Below are 17,537 nucleotides of genomic sequence, written 5' to 3' on the forward strand. Positions count from 1 at the left end.
AGGCTAACAAACAAAACTGTTAATATGCTACTTTTTCCTCTTAAATTGCCTTAATAGGACTTAATCCAAAGAACTAAGACTTAAAAGTGCTCAGAAATGTTATTTCTTCTTGTAGTCTGCACTGAAATGGAGCAAAGGGTCATGGGCTATGTAGTTCCCTATGTAGTCTTTTTTTTTTTTTTTTTTTTAGCTATTGTTGCACCATAACTATTAATTTAAGCAAAGAGATTTGTGATTCAATATATTGTGATGGTCCACAATATTATTGTGAGAACTCTGACAATACAATATCACGATATTTCAGTTATTGTTACATCTCTACTGGGTATCATTAAGAAGTTGCCGATACGATGCATACTGTACCTCAATACATAGGCCACTATACAATACATATCTCGATACAGATCTCAATATAATTCAAATTGATTCAGTATGATTCAATAAAAAAATATGGCTAAATCATGGCTGTGATACTAAAAGTATTTGTGAAACCACTTCTTGTGCAAACTTAATATGAAACACACCCATTTTAATAATCAAAACTGTGAAAATGTCAAATTTGCTGCATAAATCAGTTCCTTCCTCTAAACAAGCACCAAAACTGTAGCACTGTAACAAAATAATTTAGTAGAATATACCAAAAAATATTCACAATACCCACAATATTGATACTGTATCATCACATAAAAATATATATATATATATATATATATATATATATATATATATATATATATATATACGATATTTTTTTTTTTTTTGCACACCCCTAGATATAAATAATATAATAAGTCAAATGTTGGATATAATTAGCAAACACATTTACAATATATTGCTTGACTAGGTTTCCATGGAGTATTCACTGTGCTTTGGCCACAGTAAATACTCCATGGAGATCATTAAAAAGAGAGAGAGAGAAATGTGGGTTTCAGAATGATGAAAAATTGAGATAGATGTTATAACAAAATAAACAAATAAATAAATAAAAACTCTAGATCTAAATCTAATAGAATAGTCAAAATGTCATCTATGACATGAAAAGTCAGATGACATGCTTCATAGTAAGCCATTTTTATTTTTTATTATTATTTATTTTTACTTTTTTGGGGAACAGTGCATATTAATTAACATTTAGGTAAATATGCCAGAATTAACCATGAAGGCTATTTTTAACTGCAGTCCCTTGACAGATGTTAATGTCGGCCTAAAACCAAACTGTCCTCTGTTTTCCTCTGTTTGTTGTCTCCCAAACATGAATGCAATTTAAACTCAAAAATAAAAGAACAGAACTTACATGTGAGCGAGACTCCCGGGGCAACAGGGAGCACAGTGTTTGCCGGTTCCTGTTGTGGGCGTCCAAATCCACAAATATCACCGACCATGAGCAGCCCTGCAGAGCAAAACACACAAACAACACCTATAGATTACCGCAATTTGAACATCATTGGCATAAAATCTGTATGACTTGAGGGCAACTGACAAGCTTCTTAGCAAAGCCCGTTATTAGGGAAACATTTGTTATGCTGTCGACAGGGGCTAACATTTTATTTTGGTATACAGTGTAGGAGGGCTTGACAAGCACAGAATGGAGAGTCATTGTACAAAACTGAAGTGGCACCAACAATGCTACGCTTCAATCCAGCAGTGGGCGGGCCGACATTTTTCAGTGTACTTAACTCAGAAAGTGGTCACAACATTTCTAGCGCTAGTCCACTTTTATCCGTCAGCCTTGTCACTCCGACCACCTTCTAAGCACTTTTTAATGCAACTCGAATGTATTATGCATAACCAAAGTATTTTTTAACCAAAAAACAGGTCAGGCTAGTCAGAGGTTTTAGTCAAATCAGCAACCTTTTATCGTACAGTTCAGTGGATTGTAAGGCACCGGTGTAGGCAGCTGTCAGAGTACTGGACGTTTCACTTCAACCTTTTCCAGTGTTGCGTCAGCAGTGAAAAAAAAAAAAAAAAAAACATGAGGGGGAGTAATTTTACCTTGCATTCGTTCAGCAATAGTTACCTTGAATAAGCTTGAGAAAGAAGAGATGGGTCCCTAAGGTGGTAAATGTCAGCCTCTCCACATTATGCTGTTGCAATGATGTAGAAAGAAATCAAGAAAAGTGGAAATGCGTCTTGCTCGCTGTGGGTATTTGGACATGCCCCTGTCGATCAGTATTAAATTATAAAGAGAAGGTCTGCAGTGGAGGTCAGAAATAAAGGAGTTGGATACACTATAGAAGTCGGAATGTACATAGCACATGTACATGTGTAAAGCCTAGGCTAGTGTAAGTATAGTCATGATCAAACATGATCTTTTACTGGAGATTATGAAATATAGGAATAGCTTCATATGTTCTAAATGGGAATATATCATCATAGTGATTTCAATGTTCTCATACTCGTACTTGCTGCCTGGACATGTTACCCACTAGATTTCTAAAGTCCGTCCTCAACAGTTTACTTTCACCACTCACTCACATAGTGAACATGTCACTTCAATCTGGAACATTCCCAAACGCGTTGAAAACTGCGGTCATTAAGCCTCTCCTAAAGAAGAGCAGTCTTGATGCCACAGTACTGAACAATTTCCGACCCATCTCAAATCTGCCGTTTTTTGGAAAAGTCCTTGAAAAAGCTGTTTACCAACAGCTTACGAACTTTCTCCAAATGAACAACTCCTTTGATGTTTTCCAGTCAGGTTTTAGAGCCCACCACAGCACTGAGACTGCTCTTATCAAGGTGACAAATGACATCCGCCTGAACACTGATGCAGGCAAAGTCTCAGTCTTGATCCTGTTAGATCTGAGTGCTGCTTTTGACACTGTCGATCATGGGATCCTCTTACAGAGACTAGAGGACTGGGTGGGCATCTCTGGTACTGTACTAAACTGGTTCAAGTCCTATCTAGAAGACAGGAAGTATTTTGTTGAAATTGGAAACTGTGTCTCAGATCACATGGCCCTGACCTGTGGGGTGCCTCAGGGGTCAATCCTGGGCCCCCTGTTGTTCAATCTCTACATGCTGCAATTAGGCCAGTTAATAAGCAGCAATAACGTGTCCTACCACAATTATGCAGATGACACTCAGATCTACGTCTCTCTGGCAGCAGGAGACTATGGACCAGTGGACTCACTTGGTCACTGCATCCAACAGATCAGTGTGTGGATGCAAAACAACTTTCTCCAGCTAAACTCTGACAAGACTGAAGTCATAGTGTTTGGTCCACAGAAACAAAGGGACAGTGTCAGCAGTCACCTCCAGTCTCTCTCTCTAAAACCTTCAAATCAGGCAAGAAATCTAGGGGTAATAATGGACTCAGACTTGAACTTTAACAGCCACATCAAATCAATAACATCTGCAGCCTTTTACCATCTAAAAAACATAGCAAAAATCAAAGGTTTACTGTCTAAAGCAGCCTTGGAGAAACTTATCCAAGCATTTGTCTCCAGTAGGTTAGACTACTGTAATGGTCTGCTCACTGGTCTCTCCAAACGAGCTGTGAAACAGTTGCAGAACATCCAGAATGCTGCAGCTCGGGTCCTTACTCGAACTAGGAAGTACGAGCACATAAGTCCTGTGCTCAGGTCTCTGCACTGGCTTCCTGTGCCTCAGAGAATAGACTTTAAAGCAGCTCTGCTTGTGTACAAGTCTCTCCATGGCCGAGCACCAAAGTACATCTGTGACATGTTAGTGTCATATGAACCATCTCGCACTCTGAGGACCTCAGGGACCGGCCTCCTGCTGGTGCCCAGAGTCAGGACTAAACAAGGGGAGTCAGCGTTTCAGGTTCATGCAGCTAAAACCTGGAACAGTCTTCCTGAACATGTGAGACAGACCTCTTCTGTGACGCTGTTTAAATACAGTCTCAAAACATTTCTGTTTAACTGTGCATATAGCTGAAAGGTTTTCATTCCGCACTCTTCTCTCCAATTTATGTCTCTCTTTTTTAATTTTAATCTTCATGATTATTTATGTTTTGATTTGTTTTTATTATGATTTTAATGTATTTCTTATTCTGTAAAGCACTTTGAATTACTTTGTGTACGAATTGTGCTATACAAATAAACTTGCCTTGCCTTGCCTCATGCCTATATGGGAACAAGCGACATATCTCCATCCTGCATCAATATGGCTCACATCATAGCAAGATTTGGAACCCTGTTGACAGTGTTCATTGGACGATAGTTCATGAACGCGTTCCTATTACGGGCAAATGTAAACTGAACTCACTGTATTACTGCCTGATGAACGAAGTGTGAATGTGTTCATTCTGGTGTCTATGAATGGCTTGCGCTATCTATTTAACTTCGTTCAATCTAAATACACCATAAAGAACCTTTAATGTTTAGTGGAAAAACATTCAATCTGGCAGTAACACTAGCCACCAACATCACATCGCCGCATTCATCATTGAAACAAGACAAAACAAAACAGCAGCATGGAGGCGACTGTAGCAGGAGTAACAAGGATTCATTATATGAACATTTAAAAGAACTCCATGACACAATATACTGTAGGGGTGAAAGCTGCAGCTGCTTCTAGCGTGGACTGAACGGACAGCAACAATGGGGAAATGCTGTTCCCTTAATGCTAATGTGAACCCTGGTGGGATAAGGAATTCAAAATTTGAAATGAAGATGAAATCTAACACATAGTTTCATTGTTAAGTCTGATAAAATAATTGCTGCTTCTATATGGGCTTTGGCAATGATATTGAAAAATAATAGCTCGCAGCAACGTATTGAAAAAAAAAAAATAGAACTATAAACTAGTTCATTTTTTGGAATTATGAACAAACTATTAACTATAAACAATTATCAACTATGAATGAACTGGTTTATTTTGAAATTTGTGAACTGAACTTTGAAGTAGCTCATGCAGAAACTTTTCTAACGCAGCCTGGTTCTACCCACACTCAGCACCTGTGGCAATGGAAGAAGCTTATGATTAAGCTTCTTCAGTTGCCACAGTTGCCCTTGGGTTGAATAGTGGCTGCCAATCTGCACCAACTGCCCCTACCATCACTCACACACACATCAGACTCATGTATGCTCATAATACAATGTCAGTATGTTCTGGTCACAGCTGGAACAGAGTGGGCACACAAGCTAACCACTGCCTCCTCAAAGAATCTTGAAAACATGAAAAAAAAAAAAAAAACAACAACTTGGGTGTAGAAGTGGCCAGTATTCACAAACAGGGGCACACTTTTTTTTTTTTTTTTTTTTTTTACAGTACTTGTAACTGTTGTAACATATACTAACGAGTAACTGCACAGTAGTAAGGGTCAAGGTCAGTATTATATTCTTCTTAAAGATTCTATATTACACAAAATGGAATCTTGTGAGTTTTAAGCCATGTATTACTGCTGATACCTTCTCAAAAACATATCTGGAGTTGTGTTTTGTTTCATTCACACATGTTTGAGTAAGACTAAATTAAATCTCCCAAACTCAGAATGCTCTGTTCCACCTTGTGGTAGTTTTTGAGTTAACCTTTTACTCTTTGTTCAGTAGAGATTGTCAATTCCAGGGCTGAAATCATACAAATGATTCTAGTGAAGGTGTATTGAGCACTTCCAGTACTAGTATACCACATTAAAAATCACAAGGTGGCACAAAGTATGAGAGGAAAAACTTAGCCTAATTACGCAGGGTTTGTGAGCTAAACACATGTGAATGAAACGCCAGATATGTAACATAGATTTCAAGATAGTGTAATATGGGCCCTTTAATGAGGTTGGCACACAGATTAGAGTACAATAAGCGTAACCCCAACATGGAAATCTCCATATTTTTATATTAGCTAAATGACGATAATCAGACGATGCTCTGGCAATCTATCCAAAATGGGCTCAAGTATGCTTGTTTTGCAGCCTTTTGAAATTGCATTTTATTACAGAAGTGAAGCTTGATATTTTTAAACTGCAATTTTCTTATTAACCTTTTTTTTTTTCTTCTTCTACTTGAGTGCACAATACAATCTTACAAAAGCTGCCTATAAAAAGTAAAAGCAATATTTATAGGATGGGATGAGTCCAGTCTACTGTATCCCTCCTCCAGCTGGGTGTGAATTAGATGACAAGTCCCTGCAGAGACAGAGGAACCTGAGAGGATTTGATTGTTCAGCCATGTTTACACAGCCCTGTGAATTTAACGATGGGCTTTAAAAGCTCAAGGATTCTTCTCCTGGCAAGATCAATCTAACCAGGCGCGCTAAATCTGTCACAGGAAGAAGCCAAGAGATCATGGATACCAAATCTTGTGTCCACATAACTGATACGGTTTCCATTCAAGCAGCACAAAGACCAATAGGCTCTCACTGTAGACAATGTGAGATGTGATAGCAGGCTTCAGAAGGCACCCAATGCTTCAATTTATAGCTGACAAAAGAGCAATATGTCTTCTTTAAAGTTATAATCTATGACACCCATGGATCCTTGTTATTATGGACATTTAAAAACGCAATGTTGACCTAAAACAACATAATAAAGGAAACAAGTACACTGACTTCCGGTTTCAAAAATTGTGTTAGGACACAAAAAAGTGCTGCATGCTGTTGGTCTCTCCTATGGATAGCTACAGATAATTCTAGCAAGCAATAGATTTTTTTATGCTATTTTCTGATCTATGTTATAATGTTATTTCCTTGTCACAAACATATCTGGAAATGTTTTTATGTTTCATTCTCACAAATCCTGCATAATTAGGCGGAGTCTCTTAAACAGAAAACCCTATAAATAAAAAAAAACCTATTATGTCATGAAATAATACATACAGGAAGTGCTCCACTGTGTTCGCATACACCTTCACTAGAATCATTTCGATGATTTCAGCCAATCTCTACTGAACTATAAGTAAAAGGTAGCTGTTAATTTGAAAACTGCCACTTCATGACATCACAAGGTGGAACAGAGCATTCTGAGCTTTGGAGATGTAGACATACTAATACCAAAAGGTTACTCAAACATGTGTGAATGAAACAAAACACAACTATGGGTATGATTTTAATGAGGTATCAACATTATAACATGACTAAAAGCTCACAAGAGTATATTTTGAGTAAGATGGGACCTTTAAGCCAAAATGGTTATGCGATGTTGCCAAATCCTAGGTGTATCACCAATTAAGAAAATAAAATTGGAGAATGAAGTACAGAGCAGTGGGCATGTATCAGTGCGGGGAAAACGGTGTAGATTGGAGCAATGATGTCTTGAATGCAGGACAATAAAGATCACTCTAAATACAACATTGAGGGGGAAAATAAGTAGTAAACACAATGGCAACATGGTTGAAAGCTCTGAAAAGTCAATTTTGTCTCTTTTAAAGACTTTGACAATTTGACGTTGGAAACAAAACAGCTATCAAAGGAAATTCAAGGATTGATAGCGATCGTGAATGAGCAAGTGAATGGCTTGCAATGGCTTTATTCTCGTAAAGGGACAACATGGATCATAAAGCAGACACCTTTTACTAAGTGCTTCTTTCAACAGGGCTGAGGGGGATAACAAAATCTATCAGCGTGCACAGTTAAAGGCCTCATTTCAGAGATGATCAAAGTAGCTCAGACTTCCAATATACACTCAACATAACCATCTCATACAAGATGGTGAAAACACTCCAGCGTCAAATGCATTTTATGGGCTGAGAAAGCTATTCCAGGTGAAGTGAAGGAGAAATACAGTAATAAGACAGAAGTTGGTACAAGTGGTAGGATTCATTTTCCAATCCATTAGGAGATGTAATGAATGTTCTAGTCTCTTGGAAAGATGGAATAATAGAAAGAAATCAAAAAGGAATAGTAATGCAAGCAGCGGAGATAGAATGTAAAATATTCTGAGACAAACTGTGAATCAAGAACGACTATCCATCATAATGTGACAAAGCCCAAAGTCAAAAAGAAAGTGTTGAGAGAATTGTTAAGTGGTGTTTTAAAGTTTATACGAGCATTGAGAGGGCATCACTGACATTGTAGTACATGAGAGAAGCTCAGTTGGGCAACAGTAGCTCATTAGGTAGAGCGTTAGTCCACTGATCCGCAAGTTGGCGGTTCAAATCTCAACATAGATATTATTGGTTGAGCAGTCAAATCCACTGACCCACAGGTTGGCTGGTGTGATTCCAGCTCCCACAGATGAATGCTGTCATTGTGTCCTTGGACAAGGCACTTATTCCACCTCATCCCCAGTGTCTGTGTACACTGGTGTGTGAATGTGTGTGTGAAAGGGTGAGTGGTTCATTGTTGTAACACATTTTGAGTGCCTTGAAGGTAAGGTAAGGTAAGGTAGAAAAGTGCTATATAAAAAATGTGACCATTTACAAGCAACACCAAGCTGGGTAGTACAAGGTGCAATTAGAAGCACATTTTGAAACTATGATAAAAAATACACTTAAAGGTAATAGCTGTAACATGCACTCCTACTTGCATAACAATCATAACCTACTGACGACACATTATAGTATAGATAGCTTTTCGGTTAAGAGAAAACTGATTTTAAACATAGTATCTTGTAACCCAAAGTGAGGAGCTCATTCTACTAAACGCAATGCAAACACAAAACTTTTTCTGTAAAATGTTTTGTAAGTGTAAATAAAAAATTATTACACTTTTAAAAGTACACGCACAGACTGTACATAAAAATGGACATAGCTAACGCTTTAGTCATCGTGTTCCAAATTGGAAGTGAGCATGGGTATGAGTGGTTCCTTTGCTTGACCTCGCCCCTCTCTGTGTAACTACTGCTGTGAGCCTTTTGATCTTAAAGTCAAATCTTAGTCCACTTCTACTATACAGTCTATGGGTACACTATGTAACTTTAGTAGTAGAGGCTCCATTACTGTTTTTACCGTCATTTTATGAGGTGTTTAATCGCCAAGAAAATATACATTCTTACTGTGACTGGCAATGCCTCTCCACAGATAGCAGTAACTTGGCTTGAGGTGTTCAAATGTCTAATGCCATTCTGTGGAATATTTCAGGTAAAACAATAACATCTCCATGGAGATGAGCAGCAGGCAGACCGTCCACTAGAACAGTGTTTCCTAAACTTTTTTTTTCTGGGAACCCATATTTTAAAAGTCACAAACCTTTGTGACCCAAATCAATGGACATAATTTGTAAATCACAAAATAAAGGTGGATTTGACCATTATTGAACATTAATGAGGATATTTTATTGTTGACTGAGTGATCATGTCTCTTTGAACAATTAGTATTACTCGAGTTTTAGTAACTGAACCAGCAATAAAAGGTATCCATAAGTAGCCTATTTGGACATACATTTTTCTTTTCAACATTCAATTGAACAACAATACTGGAACAAAAGAGTCAATAAAAATATTACAAAAAGATTAGAAATTAGACAAAACATGTCTGAACACTTGTGTCAACATGTGTCAGAACTGTATATTGCAGACCTACATGCAGATCTTGACAAGGCGAGCTAAAAAAAAACTCTTGCAACCCACCTGACGGTTGCAAGTCTTTGCGAAAAAATGCACTGTTATAAGGGTTGTCAGAAGTAAAGTAAATCAAATAATAATAAATACCAATATATCAATAACAGTCACATTCACAGGACAAGAATGAGCTTTCCTGAATAGCTTTAGGGCCAGTTTACAGGTGCCTTTTGTTTAGATGGTGATGGTGTTTTTGGGGCTTAAAAAAGCAAAAATCTGAAACCACCCTCCAGAGTGGAAAAGTTGAATACACTCTGTTCTAGTGTTTCCGTGTACACTGCTCAAGATACAAAACTCTGGTCAGATCTGATCAAGTCGCAAATTCGTTTACGTCACATACATAGAGTACACAGAAACAAACATGTCAGATCATTTCCATATGTCGGACCCTCAAACTGCTCTGGCAGCTCTAAAAAACTTACAGGAGGCATCCCAACAAATGTACAGAATATGCAGAGATACTATTAGTGAACAGAGAAGGATCTGTAATTACCTCTGTCAAATTCTGGATGCACTAGTCGCAGGCGAGCGAAACGGCTAGGGACAACACCTGAGAGAACCAGTCGATGGTGGGACAACTTTGTGGCAGGAGTAGCTGATGAAAATGTGTTGTGAAAACTTCCCTATGTCCAAAGATGCCCTTGTTGCTTTAAGTACAAGCATACCCAGTCAAATTCCACACACTTTTGCGTCTCCGTATGCACGCAGATTTCCTCCCAAAAATGCTTGTCTAAACGAAGGCGCAACGCCACTTTTGCTTCTTCTGTTCAGACATCATTATATAAACATGGCCTCAGAATGATCTTGAGCTATATCAGAACAAGTATAAGAGCACATAGACTACGCCCATGGACCACTATGGAACCTACCTGGACCACTGAGGGATTACACAGGTCACATGGTAATTATAAAAGTAAGCACAGTGATTTGATGTTGACAATTACATTACATTGTGCACCTTAAACTATCTTATACTATATCTATGTTCATGAATTATAGAACAAACACATAAATACAACACATTCAATATTAATTTAAGAAGCACAACTGTTGACTAATGTGCAGGGGAACAATACATCTCTGTGGACTCCGTATACAAACTAGGCCGTCTATCTGCACAGCGATAGCACAAAGGGTGACAAAATTAGACAAGCCGAGAATGTACGAGCATCTTGGGACCCCTTTAGAAGTAGGTGAATTATTTAAGTACCTGGTTGCCAAACAAGTTGAATCCATTGATGGCCTCCAGAGCAGCTTTAGCCAGCCCCACGGAGCTGCGGAAAGAAAAATGACACAAAGGACTTCAGTGATTTATTGCGACATAATACGCTTGTTAGATGAAGACGGGAATAGGCTAGTGGGTATCTTTAGACTGCGGAGTATTACTTGAATGGGAAATAGCTTCTTGTCCGGATAGCGTTTCTTGTAAATTGTGGTAGCGTAGATAATGTCGATTTAAACCAAAAAAGGCAAGGGATCCACGATGGCTATAGCTACTGTGATTGCGGACCAGACAAGATGAGAATTTTCATGTCATTTCGCTTTCCATTTTGAGTCGAGCAAGATGTCCACTTAGGAAAAAAGGAGGGAGCAGAGAGGGGCTATGCTGACGTATCAGAAATTGTTCAATACCATTAGCAGATAAAAAATTGATCCTTAAACATGGAGGCATGAGCTAATTCAATGTAGGAAGAGCTGCGCGTAGACAGTAGTGGGCAGAACTGTCAGGCGCTCACAGAAAGCAGAGGATATGCTGTGGAGTGAGGAGACAGGAGGTTAAAAAATAGGAAACAGGAGCAAAACAGTGTCGTGATGCAATAGTTGGAGTTGACAGGTTGAGAGAGAGAATGGCATGATGAAAATGTTGCTGGAGAATGTTTATCCCTGAGTTTAGACTGTAGGCTCGGCACTATTAGCTTTACCTAGAGTGTATTTGTTTACCTGAAATAATAGTATAATCTATTTAGGGATACACCAATATGATACTAGTATTGGATACCGCACATTTTATGGATATTGAACATTTTAATGGTTCTGATATAGCTTACAAGATTTCGGTTTAGTCGAAAGCTCATTTTGATCTATGAATTTGTGTAATAAAATAAGATGATTTACTGAACAATATTGGCCTAAAATGCCTTGTATTATTGAACTTGTATTTTTTTCAAAGCTTAAATGTGCATTGTATAATTTTTCTGGTGGAGGGTTCATTACCTGCTTGTTTCTATGGATATGTCATTGCTCTGCTCTGGAATGTTCCACAGTATGACATTAAACAGCTCTACCTTACATTTATTCAATTACAGGTAGTTTTATAGCTCAAAAATGCCTAGAAAAACCAGGCCTTTTGACTGTGAGTGGGGTCACCTCTCAACAGATCAGACCTGTGACTTGGTCTGGTTTGGTTTCTATGAAGATTGAAAGGTTTAATACCATACTCTGAAACATTCCAGACAAAGAAAAAAAAACATTTCCGTGGAGAAAAGCACCAGAAAAGTTACACAATGCACCTTTAAGCCATTTTTGTTAATAGAAAATAAATCATATTTTCAGTTTCTGCCCTAATATTGGATATTGGGTACTGGCAGAGACTTAAAATCAAATTATCAGCATCGGTATTGGTAACAGAATCTACATACCAGGGTTATAAAACTATTAGGGCTGAAACAGAAAAGAATTGTTTTGTTCTGCGCTCTAGAACGATGCCATGTCAAGCTGGTGGTTAAAAGTTTCAAGAGATGGACAATATATTGCTAACAATATCATTATCGGTGGATATCAGAGGGCTTTCTAGTGTGTCAATATCTGCAAAAAATGTGTATTTTTCTCCATTATCCCAGTCTGTGTACCCTGTGAGTCATTCCCAGATTGTTCTGAGTGCATTGCATTTGTCTTTTTGAACAGACTAATTAATAAAAATGGCAATAGATGAGCAATTAGGCTAAAAGTATGGCTGTATGTTAACACAATCATGTAACAAATTATTATACCCCAGATTAATACATTGTTTGTTTGCTTTGTTTGGAATGTTCTGCAGCATGGCATAAAACTCATCAAGATAAGGGGCTAACAAAATGAATGCACTTTTTTCCTTTCTTTCTTTTTCCTCTTTTTTTTTTTTTTTTTTTTTTTTTTAAACAATAAAATAATTTGCAATTGAGGAAATGCAAGATATACAGAAAATGAACAGATGTGCATCCTTATGGTCATCATCACTCCTGTTTCCCAACTACAAACACATCTGGCCTCTATTTATATTAATAAAGAAAAAACAAAACAAAAAAAACACCCAGGTTGAATGAATGTATGAATGAATTCTTATTGCTAATTACTATTCATGCAGTGCTTATATAGAATACTGAACAGCCTATATAGAATACAGTACAGGTAAGGCAAAGTTTAATAAATAACTCTAGCCGTAGAAATTCCACTGGCCTTATTTAATAAAATGCTTTATATGCCTTGTAAATTGACATCTGGGGATATGGCTGCCTGTCTGTTATCCCAGTGAATCTTATAATTAACTGCCAATTGAATCAGCTTGGTAAGGGATGAATAAACAAGACAACAGCACTCCTAACACTGACAATGGTAATTAACTATGTCTAGTCATTCAGATGCTGTCTCGTGTACTATTATAAACACAAACCTCTGCTGTTTAAAAATGTCCATCAATCAGTAATATACAGTAAATAACACACATTATCTTTTCATATATGTTGTGAATTAGCTGGGTAGCAGTCTATAATTGTGGTGTTCACTATTGTGCCTGTATGGCTGCAGCAGACTAGCCAGGCTGGCACCACCTAGTGCCTCCGCTCAATTTCATTTCTCTCCAGCAACTAGGTCAGGAATCAAAATACAATAGACGGTTCACAAAAACCCTGGAAGTGCAAGTTCGCTCACCAGCCAATCAGCGAAGGGCTGTACATTCTGTGTTGGCAACGATTCCCAAGATCGAGGATTTAAAGCCGGAACAAAGAGAATGTTTGGTGAATTTTATCAAGGGGAAAGGCATTATTTCCCTTCTTCCTATGGGATTTGGAAAAAGCTTAATATACCAGTTAGCCCTGTTAGCGGCGCATTACATACGTCATGACCAAATAGCAGTGATTGGTTAAATGAAAAAAAGTACCTGCCTACCATTGAGTGAACAAATTCTAATGCTGTGAGGGTGATGAATCAGGCTAGTAGCAGAGAGTAGTGTTGTCTCAATACTAAAACTTCAAACTTGATTTCGATGCACAGGATTACACTTGATACTCAATACAGATTTCAATACCGCAATGATGAAATGATGAAAAAACATACTTTTAATATGTAGAATATGTAGAATAGAATAGAATGTAATTTTCAGCATTAAATTGTAGTACTTTCTTTTATATTACCATGTGGTCTTATATCTGTGTAATCCTTCAGTCGTCCAGGTAAGTTCCATTCTGACCCATGGGTGTACGCGAGTACTTGTTCTGATATAGCTGAAGATCTAAAGCTAATCAAACAAGGTTAATTTCTGTCCTGTGAATGTGTTTTTTTAATACTTGCCCTAACGAGTATTGAGTTTTGATTGCGTATCTGATTTTCAATATTTTTGACAACCCTAGCAGATAGAGTTCCAATATAGTTGTTTGCTAAAATAAAAACAGCTCGACTCTTGCCTCTTAGTTAATAAATATGACACTGAACTAATGAATCACTTAATTTGATATGGACAAATGAGTAAGCAGCATAATTAAGCGCATCCCTTCCTCCTCATTTCAATGAATTTTACATATTTTGGCACTCTCAGACCAAAAATGACTCTTAATCATTTGTGTGGATCTTGTTTACATACCCCCATTAAAATCCCTTCAGCCTAGTTCACATTTGCATAGGCTTGTTAATTGGAAATGTAAAACTTTTTGTAATAATTTGATTTTTTGAAAATGCCCCATTGAGAAAGGCACTGTGATTGCTATCTTTTCTTCAGGGGTATCTTAGCGTACTGCTGCCAATAGCTCAGAATTGGGGAAAAACATACTTGTGAGATAAGCATTGGGAGAAATAGAGGATCTTTATCAACAAAACTGAGAGATGAGAAGAGGAACATTTGACCTTGAGTCATTAATCAGTGGCAGGTAGTGCTTTGGGACAGTGATTTTAACTCCGAGTCCTTATCTTTTCAAACATGGCTGACCCTTTCTTTGATGGAGGTTGTTTGGATTTGACATTTTCATTTGATACAGGAATAGGCTTTGAATAGGTTTAACATACATCACATATTTGCATCTAAAATAACTTTTAAGCATTTGCGAGAGTTATATTCCTCATTATATGCCATGTACCTGATTTTTTGTCTTCCCCAAATATACTGTACAAGCAGCTCTTGAGGTTAAAATAAATCAGCATCTAATTCTCACGCATTTTATTGTCCAATAATCAGTGTAAGTGAGCGTTAGCATGCTAGTTGTCATTACTGTGACAGCAAAACTGTAAGTGACTAATTAGGATGCTCGGAACGCATTTGGTAAGTGAGGAGTATCTGTGGACCACTATAAACCATTTTCCCGTTTTTTTAAGACAGTAAAAATCTGATATTTTATGCTTTTTTTGGCAGTGTAAAATTTATTGTTTGAAAATATCAGAATACTAACATCTATCAGATGAATATTTATCTTTTGAATAGTAGATTTCTTTTTACCAATGTGTTTATATCAAGTCCATTCCACCCACGTTTGATGGTGATACTTAAAAGGATTTTTTGAAAAAGAAAAAGAAAAAAACAAGAAACATGCTTTCCAAAATTCCTTTTCTGAAAATAGTGAGGCTGGACTATTATTCTCTGAGGAAAAAAACAAACCAATGTTCAATTTAAGCATCTAAGAAACACATTTAATTAGAAATCTTCTAATTATCTCCACTGTGGTGCCCAATTGCTGCCAGGTTTGCAGCTAAACATTGCAGTAAATTGGTGCTAGATTAAGTTGCCATGTTTGTAATTGCCTTGATTTAAGTGACAGAAAGATATCGATATGAGAAAGAACAAATTAATTCCCCACTTGATCTTTTTTAAAACCATAGCTAGATAGATAGACATAGATTTAATGCCTAAAGAATGATGTAATTGCGATTGACACTAACCTTTATATGCTTTTAGAATAATTTAATGACAGATAAATAGTTAATGTTATCTTCACAGACATTTAAAAGCATGTGATTACTCAAATGGAAATATAATAGGCTTTAATGTATCAAATAAAAATCAACGTAACTGGATAATACCGTGATCCAAATAGGCTCACTTTTTGTAATTATTGAAAAATTACAAACACTGCAGAATACTAATAATATTTTAACCACAAAATAAAAACAATACATTGACAAATAAATGAAGTCTAAAGAGGAAGATACATATTTTAAAATTTTTCCACAACTTATTTTAACACACATTTGTTTGTCTTGTTCCCTAATTCAGTGTCTTGATGTGACTGGCATAGGCTGCACTTACATGCCCAAAATCAGATTATTATGATTTTTTTTATTTTTTTTTTTTTTTAAGGTGTAACTCATAATATGGTATTAAACCTTTTTATGACCATGGCGACCAAACCAGGCTAAGTTACAGGTCACTTCTGTGGAGAGGCGACCCCTCTGATTCTTGTGTGCTTTAAGTCATGTTATAATTCTGTCACTTCATCAAAAACAGCCATGGAGTTGTGAATTGTTTCATTCACACATGTTTGAGAACGCTTATTATTATTTGAAGTTAACTGCTATCATTTAGCTGAAATTATCCACAGTGGAGCACTTCCTGTATTAAAACATGACATCACAAGGTGGAACAGAGTGTTTTCAGTTTCTTCTTCAATAAAATGCATGATTTATTTTGACCTGTATATACAGTATCTGTACTGAGTAAGAGAAATTTTGCTCAACAACACGGGGGAATAAAAATCCAGCAATACATCATCATAATGCATCAAATAAGAGTACATTTTTGTTGCTTTAGTTTACTCCTACATCTTCAACTGGAGCAAAAAGCAAGACCCAATCCTCAAATGTTGTAGTTAATAAATAGCTTAACACAAAGTAGTGGACCTTTCATGTTATAAGAAGCTAAAATCCATTTCTTCTCCAACATTGTGCTCCCTGTCGGCCCCAAGGTAGAAAAATGAACCACGCAAAACTCTGCCAGTAGTTTTTCTGCAATCTTTCACAGTAAATATCAGTTTACAGAAGTTGTGTTGTGAAAGAACATTGGTAAAGCGATAAGAATGGAGTAGATGTATCATAGCACTAACTATTCAAAGAAAATGGTTCATGAAAGTAAGCAGTTTAAGTAGATAAATAAGATTTGTATTTTATCTGCAAATACACTAGAGTTGTCCAAAGTTGAAAAACTTGATACTAATCAATACTGAAACTAGTATTGAAATAGTATATACTGATACTCATTTGAACAAGAACCAGTACTAAAAATTTCACAGATATTTACCTTTTCTGAGGAGCTTTAGAGTAACCTTGAGCTGTATCAGAACAAGTTTATGACCACATAGACTAGCATACGCCCATGGACCACTATGGAACCTGCCTGGACCACTGAAGGATTACACAGCTATAAGGCTACATGGTAATATTATATAAAGCAGTACAATTTGATGATGTTGAAAATCACATTCCAATGTCTAAAAAAAAAAATTATTTGTTATCATCATGGTATCAGTATCAAGTATCGTGACAATACTAAAATATACTAGAAATTGAATACATTAGATTCACCTGGAATGAAGCTCAGTGCTGCCATTGTTGTACTTGCTGCCCCGCTCCCACATGCCGAAGTCTGGAACACGGTAGGCCCTCTCCACGCAGAACACCAGGTTTTGGATAAAAGATACCTGCAAAGAGAAAATATAAAGAGATTAGGCATAGTGTGTGTGTATGAGAAATTGCTTATCTTTAAATTGATTACAAATTTTGAGAAAGCGCTGTTTTCTAAAGGAACTTAGCACAATCAGGAAGTACACGTTACCATGCTAGTTGTTGTTAGCATTACCAAGACCGCAAATTTCCGCTCTGATCTCTGAAAGTTGTGAAAAGCACTTAA

At 36.9% G+C, this 17,537-nt stretch overlaps 1 protein-coding gene across 3 annotated transcripts in view; it reads right to left on the reverse strand.

Annotated features, from left to right (window-relative positions):
- Positions 1-17,537, reverse strand: part of phkb (phosphorylase kinase, beta) — a 152,321-nt gene that overhangs the window by 99,945 nt on the left and 34,839 nt on the right. For all 3 annotated transcript variants that reach the window (XM_020941414.2, XM_055154295.1, XM_020941413.2), the window contains 3 exons: positions 17,213-17,328; positions 10,665-10,728; positions 1,295-1,390 (listed from right to left, as the gene is read on the reverse strand). In XM_020941414.2, coding sequence (XP_020797073.1) covers positions 1,295-1,390; positions 10,665-10,728; positions 17,213-17,328 — 276 coding nt within the window. The remainder of the gene's footprint in view (positions 1-1,294; positions 1,391-10,664; positions 10,729-17,212; positions 17,329-17,537) is intronic.

This window comes from Boleophthalmus pectinirostris, unplaced genomic scaffold, assembly GCF_026225935.1.
Source record: "Boleophthalmus pectinirostris isolate CB_2022bp ecotype Guang Dong unplaced genomic scaffold, ASM2622593v1 HiC_scaffold_19, whole genome shotgun sequence".
NCBI classification, from domain to species: Eukaryota; Metazoa; Chordata; class Actinopteri; order Gobiiformes; family Gobiidae; genus Boleophthalmus; species Boleophthalmus pectinirostris.